Raw genomic sequence first — 18,021 nt, forward strand, 5'->3', positions numbered from 1 at the left:
AAGAACTGGGACCTGCCAAGAGTGGTGACTCACGCCTGTAATCCCAGCACTTTGGAGGCTGAGACAGGTGGATCACTTGAGGTCAGGAGTTCGAGACTAGCCTGGCCAACATGGTGAAACCCTGTTTTGACTAAAAAATACAAAATTAGCCAGGTGTGGTGGCAGGTGCCTGCAATCTGAGGTACTCAGGAGGGTGAGGTAGAAATGCCGGAACCTGGGAGGCAGAGGTTGCAGAGGTTGCCGAAATTGAACCACTGCACACCAGCCTGGCGACAGAATGAGACTGTCTCAAAAAAAAAAAAAAAAAAAAAAAAGAATTGGGCCCTTTCTGTGGACCTATATTGGCTGCAGGTGTTGCAGTTTTTTGGTGCACCTCGTCAATCTGCTGAGCATACTTCTCTAATGTAATGGTTTTGCTGGGATTCAGAAAGTTGTAGTGGATCAGACTGGCAACAGACCACCAAACAGTGACCATCACCTTTTTTTGGTGCAAGTTTGGCTTTGGGAAGTGCTTTGCAGCTTCTCAGTCCAACCACTGCGCTGGTCATCACTGGTTGTCATATAAAATCCACTTTTCATTGCAAGTCACAATCTGATTGAGAAATGGTTTATTGTTGTTGCGCAGATGACGACACTTCAAAATGACAATTTAAAAAATTTTTGCTCAGCTCATGAGGCACCCACTTATTGAGCTTTCTCATCTTTCCAATTAGCTTCAAATGCCAAACGACCATAGAATGGTTGAAATTGAGTTCGTAGGCAACTTCCTGTGTAGTTATAAGAGGATCAGCTTCGACAATTGCTCTCAATTAGTTGTTGTCAACTTCCAATGGCCAGCCACTGTGTTACTCATACTCAAGGCTCTAGTCTCCTTTGCAAAACTTCTTGAATCACAGCTGCCCTGTATGTTCATTAGTAGTTCCAGGGCCAAATGCGCTGTTCACGTTTCGAGTTGTCTCTGCTGCTTTTATGACCCATTTTGAACTCAAATAAGAAAATCGCTTGAAGTTGCTTTTTGTCTAATATCATTTCCATAGTCTAAAATAAATATAAACGGCAAGTAATAAGTCATTAGCAAAAAAAACATAAAGTGAGAAATGCCCACTAAAATGATGTATAACATAACCACATTTATTTAAGAAGGTTTAAGAGGGTATTCCAGTATCAAATGACAAATTTCAACAATGCAAAAACCTCAATTACTTTTGCACCATCCTAATATACCCTACAAATCAAAAAGAAAAGAACAAGATCAACAGGAAAAAGAAGGAAGAATGAGACCAAGACCAGAAAACAAAACATCCTCGTCCTGCAAGGAATGCAAAGTGAACACAAGAGTTTTAAAACCAATAAACTGACAAAAAATGAAAATTCTGATAATATTACATGTAGGTGATGACACAGAAGAACAAGAATCTGTATTATACACCACAGAGAAAAGGTAATTATGGCCAATACGTACACATGCATGAATGCACATATACATTCTTATGCATGTATTAGAATAACAAACAATAATTAAACATAGTGGTTACTCTAGAGACTGATATCTTCAATTACTGTTCCTGCTTTTTGGAAGCTTTTAAATGGTTCCCATTCACTGAACACTTATGTATCCAGTAAAGTACATAACATAGGTGCTTTATATACTTCATATTTGTTAGTTATTAAATCTGTTGCAAATATTAATAGTCCTCTTTTTTCAGATGTGTAAGACTGAGTTTCAGTGTAAACTGAATCTCTGAGATTAAGTCATTTTCTCAAGGTTCAGAACAGTAAGTGGCAGAGCCAGGATTGAGGCTAGGGTCTTTCTACTCCAAAGCCTAACCCTGTCTATCCCAGAGTGATACAATATTATGACCTATGCCCTGATACTTAACAAAATTAATGCATCCTTGGGAATATTTCTAGTTTTCATAGAAAAATCCTCAATCAAGATCATTCTGGAATGGGTAGAAGATAAAAAGAAATGGGATGGCAAAATGCAGAGCAAGCAAGGCAAATTAAAGCTACAAACCTCGCCCCTAGATAAATGTACACATGAGCCAGGAGCGGTGGCTCATGCCTGTAATCCTAGCACTTTGGGAGGCCAAGGTGGGTGGATCACCTGAGGTCGGGCGTTCAAGACCAGCCTGACCAACGTGGTGAAACCTCGCCTCTACTAAACACAAAAAAATTCAACCGGGCGTGATGGCAGGTGCCTGTAATCGCAGTTACTTGGGAGGCTTAGGTAGGAGAATAGCTTGAACTCGGGAGGCGGAGGCTGCAGAGTAAGCCGAGACTGCGCTATTGCACTCCAGCCTGGGCAACAAGAGCAAAACTCTGTCTCAAGCCTGTAATTCCAGCACTTTGGGAAGCCAAGACGGTGGATCACGAGGTCAGGAGATCGAGACCATCCTGGCTAACACGGTGAAACCCCATCTCTACTAAAAATACAAAAAATGAGAAGCGTGGTGGCGGGCGCTGGTAGCCCCAGCTACTCCGGAGGCTGAGGCAGGAGCACGGCGAGAACCCAGGAGGCGGAGCTTGCAGTGAGCCCAGATCGTGCCACTGCACTCCAGGCTGGGCAACAGAGTGCAACTCTGTCTCAAAGTAAAAAAAAAAAAAAAAAAAAAAAATACATATATATATATATATACACACACACATACACAGATGTGCAATTATGTATATAATTTCAGTGGTTCACAAATTCCCTGGGAGCCCCACCGACAGGCTTTTCTTCGGATTCCAGGTTAAGAACGGCTACTTTAGGAACTAAAATCATTTATAATATTTAAGTGACCATTCAAATTTCTTTGGCCAGAGTTATGCTATCAGTTAGCGCATAAGCGTTTCACTCACACTGCTCGTGTTCAGAAATCTTTTACCTCGGTAAAATTTACCATCATTCTTACTGTAATGAGCTCTTTGACCTAGAAGTACATACAAGGGAAGTAATGAGATTGGTAGACATATGACACTGGTAGAATTAGTTTAACTTAACATCTGTGTAAAGGCTACCTTTGAGAGTTCAAAGATAGAACAAGCAACATCACAATAAAAGAAAAAAAAAGGTTGGCTCCTTTTTGTACCTACAGACAATTACTGGTAAAACTTACATTCCACTTTATACACACATTTGCAAAAATGCACCACAGGCTTCAACATCTTCAGCTGTCATACAAGAAAATGTCACACAACAGGGACATAAATCCACTAGTCTATTTTTTTCACATGTATTTGTCTTTTTCTTTATATGTCCTTCTTTCTCATTTTGGGCACTGGTTTGTGGCTTTCCTATTCTCTAGTCCCACTTAAAATTCTTTCATTCTGCCATTTTTATCCCTGAAAAAGATGTAGGATTATTTTGTTATATAGATTTCATGTTTTCCAACAACCTAGCTAATCTTTCCCTCAATAAATACATCTAAACCGGTTACTTTCTTAATCTATCCTTCTCAATTGAGTCTTTTAATATGAACCTTTTGATTGTGACAACAATACATTGCCCGACCAAAGAGTTGTAAAATCTAGTTTTAACAAGAACCTCCCCAATCCTTGGTATCTGTTCTTCATCCTCCACCATTCCCCAGATGATGTCTGATCACGTTTTCAGCAAGAATTATGTTAGATTACTTTAGCCAGAACCTGATGTATCCTCTTAATTTTCCATCCACTGTTCGCCCTACACCCAACCATCTTGTTCCTTGGCTATAAATTCTCACTTGCCCATGCTGTGTTCAGAGTTGAGCCCAATCTCTTTCCCCCACTACAAAATCCCATTACAGTGGTCCATATACTTATTTCGAAGGTCCTGAATAAAGTCTGCCTTACTATACTTTAACGAGTATCATCAAATAATTTTTTTAAACAATAGGAAAGAGAGGCACCATCTATATTGTATACTGGTTTGGAGGTATGCTCCATCCAGCATGCTGTCTCGTTTATTTCACAAACATCTGAGTACATCTATGAGAAGAACTGTGTTATGCAGACAAAAGAACTAGTGAACACTTGTGGGGAGACTTCAAAAATTAGAGAAATGATGTAAAATTTCCTTTAATGATTGATAAAGCATGTCAACCATAAATTTATCTGCAACGTTTAAAAAGTTGTATTTTCAACAAGCATAACATGTGGGGAGAGATTACAACATAAAATGACTCCTTACCACATAAATTTGGCAATTAATCTTAATATTACCTCCTTAGACTTTAAAGAACACTCCCTAAGCATACAGATTTATAGTATTCAATCCCTTAATTTTTCTAAATATCTTCTAGAATTTGACTTTAGTCTCCTTTCCATAATTGAGAACAATTATTTCTCATAAAGATGGTCTGCACGCCCCAACTTAACTTTCATCTAGGAAATTAGTGTAATGAATGGACCAGACTTTGAAGTTTTTAAAATCTGGATTTGAAACCCGGCTCTGCAAACAAGCTAGTACAAGTTACTTGACTCCCTGAATCTCATTTTATTCTCCCTCGTAAAGCATGCTAAAATACATCTCATAATGTTCTAAGGGTGAAATAAAATAAAACATCTCTATTACTTAGCACAGTACTTGGCATAAAATCCAATGTCTAACTTGGCATAAAATCCAATGTCTAATCAACAAAGCGGATTCTAAGCTTCTCAACTCTTGCAAGAAAGAGCATGCGTTTCCTTAAATCTCTGCCCTCACAATAACTAGCACTATTCACACACAAGAGAAACTCGGTGACTCCCTGGGACCGCCTTAGGAGAAGGTTTCTGGAAGTTCTGACATTCCAGAAACCTTCTCCTAAGGCAGTCCCTGGGAGTCACTGAGTCACTTTATTTCCATTTTTTTTTTGAGGCAGCCCTAACTCCACAGACGTATATTCCAGTGTCAGATACACCAGATGTTTACACAGAAATGTTTTCGTGATATTTTAATCGTCTTAATAGCCTTTCAACAGGTTCTCATGATTCTTAAAAGACAAATTCTTTACTATGGCCTAGTGATCTAGTTGGTCCCAGCTCATTTGCCACCCTCACTTAGGATGTTCTGTCCACATCTGCCCTCTAGCCTATCCTTAAATACCCTAAGCTTATTGCATCCTCGGGTCCTATTTCCCTCCAACTGGAATGCCCCTCTCACATCCTAATAGGCTAGGTTCAAACACCGCCTCCTAAGACAGCCCTTGTCTTGAGTCCTCCGCCTTTCCCAGCACTCTACTGTATTCATAGCACAGCACTTCCCCACCACCCCAAATTCTCCCTGCTTTTTTCCCAAGTGAGTTGTCTCCTCTAGACTGTGGGCTTCTTGAGAACAGGGACCGTGCCTGCTTTCACACGCCTCCCCACTGCCTAGAACCGTGTCTGGCACAGAGCAAGCCAGCGACCTCCGGGCTGCGGCTTTGAGGCCCACTGCGCATTCGCTGTAACTGCGCGAACTAACTCCCAGAACAGCCCCCTTTCCTGGGTCTGGAGGCCAAACGCCCTTTCCCCCAGAGAGCCTTCGTCGGGAGTGTTGGCCGCTCATCCTGCCGCGTCACAGGTGAGGTTTAGGATTCTCCGCCGCGGTGCACCTCCACGAGACCGCGAAGCAGGTGAACGTCCTCCCGCGGAACCTGAGCTGCCAAGGCTGGGGAGGGGAACAGAAGCTGGCGTCGGCTGCCTCCAAAACCTGTCTGGAGTCTTTTATGTGGACTACGGAGGTGAGGTGTCGGTCAGGGAGGTGGGCCCTGGCTCAGAGCAGTAAGAGAAAGCAGAAAACTGGTCACCGAAAAACGGCTTCCAAAGAACCAACTGGAAAACTCACCGGAAAGCGTAGGCTGCCCAAACGCCCCGAGGGACTGAAGCTGAAGGGAGGAGCCCTAGTCAGCGGACAAGAGTGCGCGCGTCGAGTTTGCGCAGCCGCAGTAAAAGCCGCAAGCTCTTCGGCGGGCTGCGCAACCGCAGTGGAGGCCTCGTGTGCCCGGGGTGGGGCACGAAACTGGGCGGAGCTAGGCCCCCTCGCGCGCTGACGCGACTGGTCGCGGCGGAAGGGTGTAGGCACGCAGGCGCTATGGTGGCTCGGGGGGCAGGGAGGCGGGGCCGCGCAGGCGCTGTAAGAGGCGGTAGCGGCGGCGGCGGCGGCGGCGGCGGTGGTATCAGCGGCAGCTGTGAGGGGGTTCCGGGAAGATGGTGCTGATCAAGGAATTGTAAGTGGGTCTGTGGGCGCGAGCGAGGCCGCGGGACGGCAGTGATGGGAGATTCGTTGACGGAGAAGTGGCAGGATATTCCTAAATCGGAGTCAGCCATGTGTCAGCCCCTCCCTGCGGGCGCCCCCTCCCTCCCACAGGCGCCCCCGGCCCCCTCGAAGCCCCTCAGCGAGTGCGCCCCTCGGCCCTCCAGGCACTGCCGTGGTAACACGGCCTCTCTTTCCCGGCGCGAAGGCGGCTGTGTCCCGGCCCGAGCGCATGGCTCGGGAAGGCGCGGCCGGGAGTTTCCGCTGGGACCCGCCTTCTCCCCAACCCCCCACCCCTAGTCTGGGTCTGGGCCCACCCCCAGCCCCGCCGGTGGGAAGGAGCCGCAGTCCGAGGGTGGGAGAGACACGTTGATTCTGACTGTGATTTGTCGTCCGGGGTGGAGTCCGCTGGTAACCAGCGGGAGATGGGCTTGCCGGTTGAAGGCAGCCCTCGTGTCAAGACTCGCGGTGGGACGTTGGCGCCCTGAAGTTCGTGCTGGAGCCGGGAATCCGGAAAGCCTCCGCTCTGCTGGGCAGCTCCGTTGACTTGACGGGAGAGCCTTTTCTCTTTTTGGTTTCCGCATGTTTTAAGATGAGGTGACATCCTGGGCCCCACCTACTTTCTTAGAAGTTAACACGTGGTCTGTCAAATGGAGGGATTTCGAGGTGCATCCGACCGGCCAAGTGATTTTGTTGAAAAGTCACGGCTTTTCCCACTGGCAAGGACTGTAAACATTACGGAAATCTGCCTGCCTTTGAATGTTCAACTGTCACAGCTGGTTCGTGTCGTCAGCATCCTTTGGGCAGCTACGGAGGGCGAGTATGGCCCATTCGTTGGTTTTCAAATTCTTCATTTTAAATTCTTAGAAATAGTTTTGGCTTAATTTAGCTTTCTTCAGACACCTTAGTGTTCTTAAACCTCCTTTAAAAAGTCATTGATGTCACTTCTCTGAGGCTTAATACCTCCCAAAGACTCTCTGTCTCACCCGGAATAAAAGTCAAAGCCTCTGCAACAGCTACAAGGCTTGACACTTTTTTTTCCTGCCCTGATCTCATTTACTACCTTTCCCTTGCCCATTCCATCTTCGCAAGCTTCCTTGCTGTTCATCTACTACTCCAGAGTAAGTTCTGTTCAAGGCCTTTCCACCTGCTTTTGTTCCTTTTGCTTGAAGTGTTCTTCCCCAGGCTCTCTAACTCACCTCCTTCCAGGTCTTTGCTCAGACGTCACCTTCTCAGGGAATCCTTTTCTGAAGACCTAATTGCAGTTCCCACTATTTGGGGTGGTATTTCTCTTCCCTGCTTTGTCGGTCTCCATAGTACTTATCACCATCCTACATGCAACACAATTTATTGTTAATATTTTTCTCCTACTAGTTGTATTCTCTTTTTACATGTAAGGGCCATGAGTTTGTTTTGCTCACTCTCATATCCCCAGTTGTTAGAATAGTACCTCGCATGTAATAGGTGCTCGGTAAATATTTGTTAATGAATTGATGAAAAATGATAACTTTGGCCAGTGACAGGGATTTTGAAAAGAGACATTTTGCCTTTTGTTGGTAGAGTGAAAATTTGCGGTTAAAGCTTATATATAGTACTGAATATTGGGCTTATATAAAACTTTTCTTCCAAGTCATTTATACGGTGTATCGAACAAGTGTTCATTACTCTGACTTCTATATGATGTAGGTAGATGGGTGGCAGACACTAAAACAAATGGAGAAAATAAGAAAGAAGGAAATTGACTTGGCCCAAGTTACACAGCAAGTGAGTTGCAGAACTGATTTTAAATAGATCTAGTCATTTTTCTTTCATTGGAGTATTTCCTACCTCCAAAAATATTACAGAAACACAGTGTTGAGTAGATCCCTCTGACGGTATGTGAGTAGTACGAAGCTAACTCTTGGAAAGCAGTTACTATTGGGAATTTGCGCACTGTACTTTTTGCAAACATTTGCTTTCATTATGAAGATTTAAATGTACCCAGATAATGAATATTGACACGTGCCCAAAGTCTAATTATTTTTCCCAAAAAGTTATAAATTAGATTTCTTGATGTTAACTCTTTATGTGTATCTCCCCTAGATTTTTTTTCCTCCTAGACTTTTTGAAGGTAGGAGCTGTTTCTTAAGTAATGTCAGTATCTAGCACAGCGTCTAGTCCTAACATGCTGTATTCAGTATTGTTCAATAAAAAATTGATACTTATTACTCTCAAGTCAACTTTCTAAAATTCTCATTGGTTAGGAGCAATGAATAGCTTGTTCCTGTGTGAAGATATTGGTAACTAAAATATTTTCATAAATGTTTGTTGTCTTACAAAATTCTTTTTTTTAAATGTAATTTTATTTTATTTTATTTTTTGAGGCGGAGTCTCACTCTGTTGCCCAGGCTGGAGTGCAATGGCATCATCTCTGCTCACTGCAACCTCTGCCTCCCAGGTTCAAGCGATTTTCCTGCCTCAGCCTCCCAAGTAGCTGGGACTACAGGCGCACACCACCATGCCTGGCTAAGTTTTTTGTATTTTTAGTAGAGACAGGGTTTTACCCTGTTGGCCAGGCTGGTCTGGAACTCCTGACCTCAGATGATCCGCCCACAAAGTGCTGGGATTACAGGCGTGAGCCACCACGCCCGGCCCTCTATTTGTTTTTTTATAAGAATAAAAATGTTAGAAGTGACTTTCGGAGTGGGCTGTTTCCCTTCAAGTTATTATTTAAGCAACAGATGAAGTTACCATTAATGTAAACTCCTGGTTTTAAAGAATGAGTTACTGATTCCATTTGGAAATTAGGAGGATTTTCAGACATTTGAACATTTTCGATTGGCACTAAAAGTTGAATACTGCTTTTAGAATAACAACAGAAAATCAAAATCTGTATGTTCCTTTTCCCTTTTACTTGTTAAGCAAATCTTGAAGAAGTTACTTGATTCATTGTTCTGAATGTCTTAATCAGTCACTTTCATTTTTTGAAAGAAATTTCCTTGAAAGTGTTCTTAAATAAAAATATCCCTATTAGTGTGTCTGCCACCCATCTACCTACATCATATAGAAGTCAGAGTAATGAACACTTGTTCGATACACTGTATAAATGACTTGGAAGAAAAGTTTTATATAAGCCCAATATTCAGTACTATTCACTAACTTCCTGTTAGTGAGTGTAAAATTACTCAGCAGTGATTCTTTGGTTTTGTGAAACTTTAGGGAAGACTAACTTTTCCTTCTCTATCCCTTCCTTCCATTCCCTCTGCCGTCCATCATCTTGGTTCAGGCCTTTGTGACAGTTCTTGCCTAGCCTCTCAAAAGATAACTTTCCCCACTTCTCCTGCTTGTCAGTGTTTTTAACCACCTGCAGATGACTTCTTCAGGTCAACTGTAGTTGTCACTTACCTCTTGGAACAACCTGGGATTCCTTATTGCCAAATGAATTTAATGGATTTCTTACCATAGTATTCCAGGTCCTGATAATCTGCTCCCAACCTATAGCTTTCTAGTCTCCCCTCCCCCATTTTATGTTTTGGGACAGTGAGCAAGTTAGTGTGTACTGAGGAGAGAACTAAAATGATTCGGCGTTTTTAGGTATGGAAGGACTTACAAGAAGTTTGTTCTTGATGGAGAGTAGAAATTAGTGACCATTGTGGGTTTGAGAATGTTCATTGTTTTTGAATCACCATTATCAGAAAGACAGAGCGGTGAGTAACTCAGTAGTCAAAGGGGAGGGAGTAACAGACATGTGTTGTACATGTTGGAGATTGAGGTAATGTGAACATTCAGGCATAGATGTTTGAGGAGAGTAGGGAGAAAGGAGTAGGTGGAAAGTGTAGCTGGAATGCAAACTAGATATAATCTGGGTTGTATTACCCTCTTCATACTTACAAATAAGAAAGACTATTAAAAAAGAATGCCTAGGCCAAAAAGATTGTCACTAATACAAAAAGTAAGCTAAATGGCTCTTACTGTAAGAAAAAAATAAAAAGAAATTATAGCTGAAAAGAAATTGGAATGAGGAAAACTATTGAAAATTTTCCATAAAATGACAGATAAGATTAGGAAAGTAGGAGAAGGATCGTATACCCGCATCCCCCAAAAAAGGAAGTTGCTGTCTTGGAATCAACTATAATTATGAGACCATTTATATACAGGGATGGTCTTGATTTTCAGAATTTATGGTGGAAATAAATTAAGGACTCTCCTTATAAAATCTAGAGATAAAATGCAATATTTTGATAACATAATATACCATGATATTGTTTTTGGACTTTGTCTTTTAAGACTGCTTGCAATGGAGCCATAATGACATCTTTTTGATATATACAGTAAGAAACTCTTGGTTAAGATCAAACATATGTCAGTCTCATATTGTATATATACTGGAAGGGATTATTATAAGCATCAAGTAGTTTCCATAGTAAAATTTTTTCTTATTAATTCTACACGACTCCTTATTTGTATCTCAGTAAACTTGAGGAATAATTGAATAGTGGGGGAACAGTTTCTGGAAGCATTTATTCAATGAGATTCAAGACACGTATTCTGTAAGAAGTATCATAAAAACAAAATGCACAGTATATAGGTGGAGAAAGAAACCATACTAAAAATTTTGTCAGGGCAACCTGACCAGACAATCTACAAATAATACATTCTGTACCCTGCAGTTTTCAATGTTGAGTTTTCTGTTTTTTCTTTACAAGAATCTCTGCAGCTGCTGTTTGGGGTCCTGGGAACACTAAATGCAAATGATCATTGAGACCCAGGAATGATAGTTTTACTTCCCCAGTTAGGGTGTTAGGCATTGCAAAGACCCTCTTCCATAAATGACACCCTTGTGTTTTTTGATTTAAGAGACCTGTCTCTGTTATCATTGGATTTAAGGTGAAACCTCTTCAGGGATCTGTGTTTAAAGCTATTTCGTATGTAATATATATATTTTTCTTTTGTCTTTTTAGCCGTGTGGTTTTGCCATGTTCTGTTCAGGAGGTGAGTTTTTCTTGCTTCTGCATCATTTTATTGGTATATGTACTGTACTTTGATATGTTACTCTAAACTCACATTTTCATAGTATTGATTTACCTTTTCATTCTACCTTATGTGACAAAATTAATTATATGAATGATAATTGCAATGAATTGCAAAATGAATTAAATGAATGATAATTTCTTGCTACACTGTCTTGTTCTGGAAGAGTCTAAAGAATGTAGTTTAACCTCCTGTCTAGTGCAGGAATTCTTTCTACAACATCCTAGAGAAATGAGGCTCCAGCCTTAACTTAAGTACTTTAAGGTTAAGTGGCTTGCTACTTAGGGAAGCAGCCTGCTTTACTGTTGGACATTTTAAACATTTGTGTTTGAACCAAAATCTGCTTTTCCTATAATGCTTGACTCTTGTTTGCAGTTTATCCCATTTGAGCAATGGGAAATAAGCCTGTTCTGTCTTGCAGTGGTTAATCCTTCAGGTTTTCTCATGGTAGCTCTCCCCTCCAGACAACCCCGTTCCCCACAAGCACTTTTATTTCATCTTAGAAAGTCTCAAGGTTAAACATTCCCAGCACATTCACTTGGCTCAATACAACATGAGATGTAGACTTCCTAGCAGCTGGTCCTATACTATATGTGTTGTAATTGTTGATCTGAACTGAAAACAGTATTCCAGACATGGTGTGACCAGCACATAACTGTAAGAGCTCCTTGTTTTCCTCAGCCTGGACGTGATACAGAAATATATCACCTATTCAGAACTTGCATGTCCTGCAGTTATAGCCATGTGTAGTATAGCCAAGAATGAAGATAAGAGCAGAAACAGCTTCTGAGAAATCAAGATATATATAGCAAAACCCATAAAACCCTCTAGGCTCTTCTTTAACTTGCACACAGTTCCCATTTGCTCAGTTATCTGGTTTTCCTAGAGCTGACAGTAGATTAGAAGCAGTGACTTGGAAGTGGGACAAAACAAACTGATAACCTAAGAAGTGACAGCTGACAGAAGACAGAAAGAAATGCAAGAAGTGAAAAAGAGTAGCTCTCTGGCACTGTTTAGTGTAGACTTGAACACAGTTGTGTATATCTCAGGAGGATTCACTACATTAAAACACTCCAGAGAAGCCAGGCACCCTGTTCTCTGTTTGCACAATTGATTGTTTGAAGTTGAATGTGGAAATTGACATTAGTTTCTGTTAGAGCTTTTCTTTTGGTTTCAGCTGGTTGAATCAGCTTCTCCAAAATCTCTTTGAGTCTTGGTATTGTCACTGAAAATACTCTTCTCGGCTTTTTGTTATGCTCCCCTTTTTTTTGGAGATGGAGTCTCCGTCGCCCCCAGGCTGGAGTGCAGTGGCATGATCTCAGCTCTCTGCAACCTCTGCCACCCGGGTTCAAGCAATTCTCCCTGCCTCATCCTCCCTAGTAGCTGGGATTACAGGCACCCACCACCACACCTGGCTAATTTTTGTATATTTAGTAGAGACTGGGTTTCACCATATTGTTCAGGCTGGTCTTGAACTCCTGACCTCAAGTGATCCACCTGCCTCGGCCTCCCAAAGCCCTGGGATTACAAGCATGAGCCACTGTGCCAGGCCTACATGCACTTTTAAAACATGCCTTCTGTGTCTATTTCTTATTCTTTTTTTTAAAAAAGGACAATGAGAGAAAGCCTAAGTAGCATGCCATGAAATATCAGTCCATTAACATTTTTTTGTATACAGTTCTTTTGAATTTTTGTTATTGTGTGTTCATTAACAAAATGAAATTTATCTTTTGACTTAGACTCATTTTAGTCCTATTTTAGAATATGATAGTGTTTAAAAGTACATGTTGAAGGTATTTAAGGATCGTGGCATTATTAGACTAACCCTAGTGTTGTATCATGGAAAGCCGAAAGGAGAAATACAGTCCTCTCTGCAGGCTCTACAGACATTTATTTTGGGAGCATTTAAGAAATATGTTTGGTTTCAACTTCCCAAACACTTCCAAATTGAGTAAGAGTGTGTGTGGGGGTGTGTTTTTAAATTTAACTAATGGGCAAGATAGCAGCATATCTCCATGCAATTTATAGATACGAATATTTACTGAGCTTAAACTACCGGTTGTTTTGGTCCCTCACATAAAATGTTAGTTTTGAAATTACAAGTTCTTAGAGGTAGATTTTTGTAGCTTTTCTTTGAAAATATGCTTATAAAGAAAAAATACACTTCTTCAAGCTGTTTTCATTAGAAGGAAGAAATCTAGCCAAATTTGAAGAGATGGAAGATAGTGCCACGGTTGGGTCACTGGAACAAATAAGAACACGAGAACTTTTCCCAACATTTGTTGGAACTGGCGACTCCTGATTGGCGCAGAAAATACAGCTGACTTACAGATATATTAGTGATGCAGGCTTCTGAGACTTCTGATTTATGTTAAATGAAATAGAAACTACTGTCAGCAATTTCCTGCCTTTTATGGTAATATGTGTATAGTTATATTACTTTAAAACAGTTTCTGTTTGTTTACTTGAGGACTCAAAATGAACGTTTCTGATCTTGGGCCCCCAATACTGTTTCTGGTTAGCTGAGGAAGGACCAAATTGGGTGTATCATAAATAAGTCAAGGAAAAAACGACCCCAGAAGTCTCCTAAGATTTGGACTATCTATTATGTTTCTTTGGATCTCCAGGCTTTTGTTATTGTAGTTTACATCCTTCCCCTTTATCATTAAGAACAATATGCTGGTTGCTCAGCTTTAGTTGGCAAAGTGCCAGTTGTATTTCTGCCATAACTTGGAATTTTGTGAAGTTAAATGAGAAATAATAGAGGTGAAAATGCTTTGTAAAGTACAAATATGTATTGTTCACAAGTTGAAGCAAGTTTTGAGACATTTTCTTGATAAATGGATAGTGTAAAGGCACCAAAGTATTTGTAACTGGCAAATTTTTTGAATAATGAAAGTTCTATAAAATACAGGTTTTTAAAACTGTATAATCATCTGCGGTTTGTCTTCCTAAACATATTAATTTCTAATTTGAGTTGTGATCTCATATTGAACACAGTTGTGCTGAATGGTTTGGATATGCTTTTCTATATCTTGTAGATTATTAAGATTTTAGCATACAAAATTTCTGCAATTACTACTGACTTACTGAATTTCTGTGTTCTTTGAAATTTCAGTATCAGGTTGGGCAGCTTTACTCTGTTGCAGAAGCTAGTAAGAATGAGACTGGTGGTGGAGAAGGAATTGAAGTCTTAAAGAATGAACCTTATGAGAAGGATGGAGAAAAGGGACAATATACACACAAAATTTATCACCTAAAGAGGTAAGCGGTGTTCACATTTGACCTGGCTTACTTATGATGCATGTAACTAGCTAACTTAACTAGTACATGTGAAGTACATTTTTCATTTCAGTGTGATAATATGTCGCATTTTAATTTTTTGAAAGAACCTCCTCCTTTATTTGTTATTTGTAAATTACAGAAGTATTATATCTGCTTATAACAAAAATTCAAATAAAAACTTAGTGCCTGCTCCTTGCCATCAAATATTTGTAACACAGAGAGAAACACCAGAAGCAGCTTAGAGTTTATCCTTCTATATTATTTTCTGTATATATTCAAAGGAATTTTTAAAACATAGATAGCAATGTATTACTTGTATCAATTTTAGTTTTCTACAACAAATGGACCATATAAATGGTTTTGCAGTTTGCTTTATTTCTCATGAACATCTTCCATATTGTTATTTAATATCTCTGTGATTCTTTTTAAAGCTGAGCAAAACTTCTTCTGGACGTAGTTTACTTAACCATTCCCTACATTGTAAGTCCATTTAGGTATTTTAGACATTTTCTAGTTTTTGTCTGTTATAAATAATGTTTCTGGCCAGGTGTGGTGGCTCACATCTGTAATCTCAGCACTTTGAGAGGCCGAGGCAGGAGGATTGCTTAAGCCTAGTTCAACACCAGCCTTGGCAACATAGGGAGACCCCATCTCTACAACAACAACAACAAAAACAAATTGACCGGGCGCAGTGGTTCATAGCTGTAATCCCAGCACTTGGGAGGCTGAGGTGGGTCGATCATGAGGTCAAGAGATCGAGACTACCCTGGCCAACATGGTGAAACCCTATCTCTACTAAAAATACAGAAATTAGCTGGTTGTGGTGGCGCATGCCTGTAGTCCCAGCTACTTGGGAGGCTGAGGCAGGAGAACCGTTTGAACCGGGGTGGTGGAGGTTGCAGTGAGCTGAGATCGTGCCACTGCACTCCAGCCTGGTGATAGAGTGAGACTCCATCTCAAAAAAAAAAAGAAAGAAAAGAAATTAGCAGGACATGGTGGTATATGCCTATGGTCCCAGCTACTTGGGATGCTGAGGTGGGAGGATCACTTGGACCCAGGATTTAGAGGTTGCAGTGAGCTATGATCACTGCACTTCAGCCTGGGCGAAAGAACAAGACTCTATCTCAAAAAATAAACTTTTGTGAACATGGTTGTACATGTGTCTGTATGCCTTAGGTTACTGTTCCTAAGATAAATTATAGGAGAAATTAATAAAAGGACTGCTGGGAGGACATGCACCTTTTAAATTTTGATATTACTGCCAAAATTGCCCTTACAGAGTTTAATAGTATTTTTCCATATTTTCCTCTTTAATTTTTGCTAATTTCACAGACAAAAAATAGTCTCTTGTTAAAATTCGTATTTCTTTATTAGTGAGGTTGAATGTCTTTTTATATTAATTGACCGTTTGTGTTTCTTGTATGACTTTTGACTCTTCATATCCTTTCTTCATTGTTTTTTTTTCTCTTTGGTTTGTTGAAGTTTTTTTTGCACATTCCCCTAAGTTTGACAGTCTAATCTGTATCTTTGGCATAAATATTTTAAAACAAAAAATGCTGGCCAAGTGCAGTGGCTCACACCTATAATCCCAGAACTTTTGGGAGGCTGAGGTGGGAGGATTGCTTGAGCTCAGGAGTTTGAGACCAGTCTAGGCAATATAGTGAGACCTCATCTCTACAAAAAGAAAAAACAAGCAAAAAAAAAAAAAAAAAGTGCTACCAGTATTTATCTAAGGGCAGAAGACCAATAATGGCTGCTAAGAGTCCATTTTGTCTTTAGTCTCCCTAATTACAGGTGGAGGATCTTTTCTCTTGCCTCTATTCTCTTCATATTGAAGTGAATCGTACTCATGTTTTGTGGAACTCCTTAAAGCTGTAGCTGTCATGATCAGAAGTTTTTTGTATTTCCTCAGCTTAACTCTGCTGCTTGGTTTATAGTGACCCATAACCTATTCATCCTTGGTTTATAGTGACACATAATCTTACCACTTTATAGAACCTTACATTTTAGCATTATTTTCTCTTAGAATACAGCGTTTCTTTGCTTCTGTTGCAGGTTTCACTTGAGAAATAAGGCAGTAAGTCTGATCAATCAATTATCCGTAGAGAAGGTCTTTTCATGGTTTCTATTAATTTGTTAGTACCCTAAGTAATATCTGAAAAATATGTCTATGGAGAGAAGATTTTGGCATTCCAGATAGTATAGTCTATATAGTATTTAAAGTTTTGAATTTGCTTATATATACTCAGGTTTCTTTTTCTAGCATTTTTGCATTTACCTGTTAATTGAATTATACCACCACATACAAACGTTCTCTTAAAGACACTGGACTCTTCCTGGGGGTTCTAAAATAAGCCAAAAAGTTTGATGTATAAAATTTTTTCTTGGCCTCTGATGTCCTGTTTAGATCACTGTCCTGTAAGTAAATAAATTTGAAAGAGATTCAAAATGTCCTCTGGTTGAAATCTAAGAGTTGAAATGTTGAGGAAGTGTTTGATACATTCTTGCATGGGAAAGAACAGTTTGAAATAATATGTAATACATGTTACATGGTTTTTGAAAAAAATCAGAAAAAAAAAAAAAAAGCCTAAAAGAAGTGCATTAAAAAATTACCCATATCCCATTACCATTATAATGTATGTACCAAATACCATACATTACCTGTATTTTCATTTTTATGAAAAAGAAAAAGAATGTTAAATACGATTTTTGAAACAGTTGGTTTAAGTAACACTGCAGTCAAGAATAAGGAGTCTTAAAAGTTGAAGAGGGCTAGATAAATATGGTTAGTGCAAGAGATATTCTTATTCTGGAGAGATTATTTGGGGATGAGGTTCAGAATTCCTCTCAGGCTGTTAGTGGGTTAAATAAAAGATTTTGGCTCTCTGGCAGCCAACCTTCCAGCACATTTGGGCTTGTAGAACAACTTCTCCATTCCTAGGAGGAGCGGGGTACCCTGTGGTTTTACCCTTTCATGCACTCATTTACTTCTCATTGCAGTCCTGAGAAATAGACAATATTCATATTGTACCTAAGACACTAAGGCACATATTTACCCAAGGTCACAGCTAATAAGTGACGGAATGGTGACAGAGACCTAGGTGCTCTGATTTCAAATCCCACACCCTTTTGTCCCAGGTGCCTAATGAGTACAAGGCACTCCCATGAGAAGGGAGAGAGGGGATCTGATGGGATGGCGAGGGTTATTTGGTTCCCATGGAAGGTTGACCTTATCACACAAAAATGGCAGCTGTGGGCAGAAGCACAGAGAGGAATGAGTCAGGAAAGGGAAAAAGGCAAGAGGGTGGCAGTAATGGGTCTGAGGCAGCATGGCAAATAATGACTGTTCTGACAGTAGTGAGAAACAAAAACCTATCCAATAAATAAACTGGGCAAAACAAGGCCCATTTGCTGTCCTCTGGAGGAGGGAATGGCTATGGGGCAGTCAGATGTCCGCACTGACAGATTTGTCTGTCAACATTGAAAGCACATTAGCCACAGGATAAATATATTATGGAAGGGCAAAGAATCATTTAGTAGTACGTGCT

The 18,021-nt window shown here is 40.4% G+C and overlaps 1 protein-coding gene and 1 long non-coding RNA gene across 3 annotated transcripts in view; one reads left to right on the forward strand and one right to left on the reverse strand.

Annotated features, from left to right (window-relative positions):
- Positions 1–591: 591 nt before the first annotated feature.
- LOC115892799 lies at positions 592–5,868 on the reverse strand. The gene is made up of 2 exons (XR_004052715.1): positions 5,771–5,868; positions 592–1,038 (listed from the first exon to the last, which is right to left on the reverse strand). It is a non-coding gene; the product is annotated as an uncharacterized LOC115892799 (long non-coding RNA).
- Positions 5,869–6,009: 141 nt separating this feature from the next.
- PITPNB (phosphatidylinositol transfer protein beta) overlaps positions 6,010–18,021 on the forward strand; it is a 68,257-nt gene continuing 56,245 nt past the window's right edge. Inside the window, exons 1-3 of one of the 2 annotated variants that reach the window (XM_030915126.1) lie at positions 6,010–6,152; positions 11,119–11,149; positions 14,307–14,452. In XM_030915126.1, coding sequence (XP_030770986.1) covers positions 6,133–6,152; positions 11,119–11,149; positions 14,307–14,452 — 197 coding nt within the window. In that variant the 5' untranslated portion in view covers positions 6,010–6,132. The remainder of the gene's footprint in view (positions 6,153–11,118; positions 11,150–14,306; positions 14,453–18,021) is intronic. The other variant, XM_010375573.2, reaches the window with a different exon arrangement.

This window comes from Rhinopithecus roxellana, chromosome 13 (assembly GCF_007565055.1).
Source record: "Rhinopithecus roxellana isolate Shanxi Qingling chromosome 13, ASM756505v1, whole genome shotgun sequence".
In the NCBI taxonomy this organism is placed as follows: domain Eukaryota; kingdom Metazoa; phylum Chordata; class Mammalia; order Primates; family Cercopithecidae; genus Rhinopithecus; species Rhinopithecus roxellana.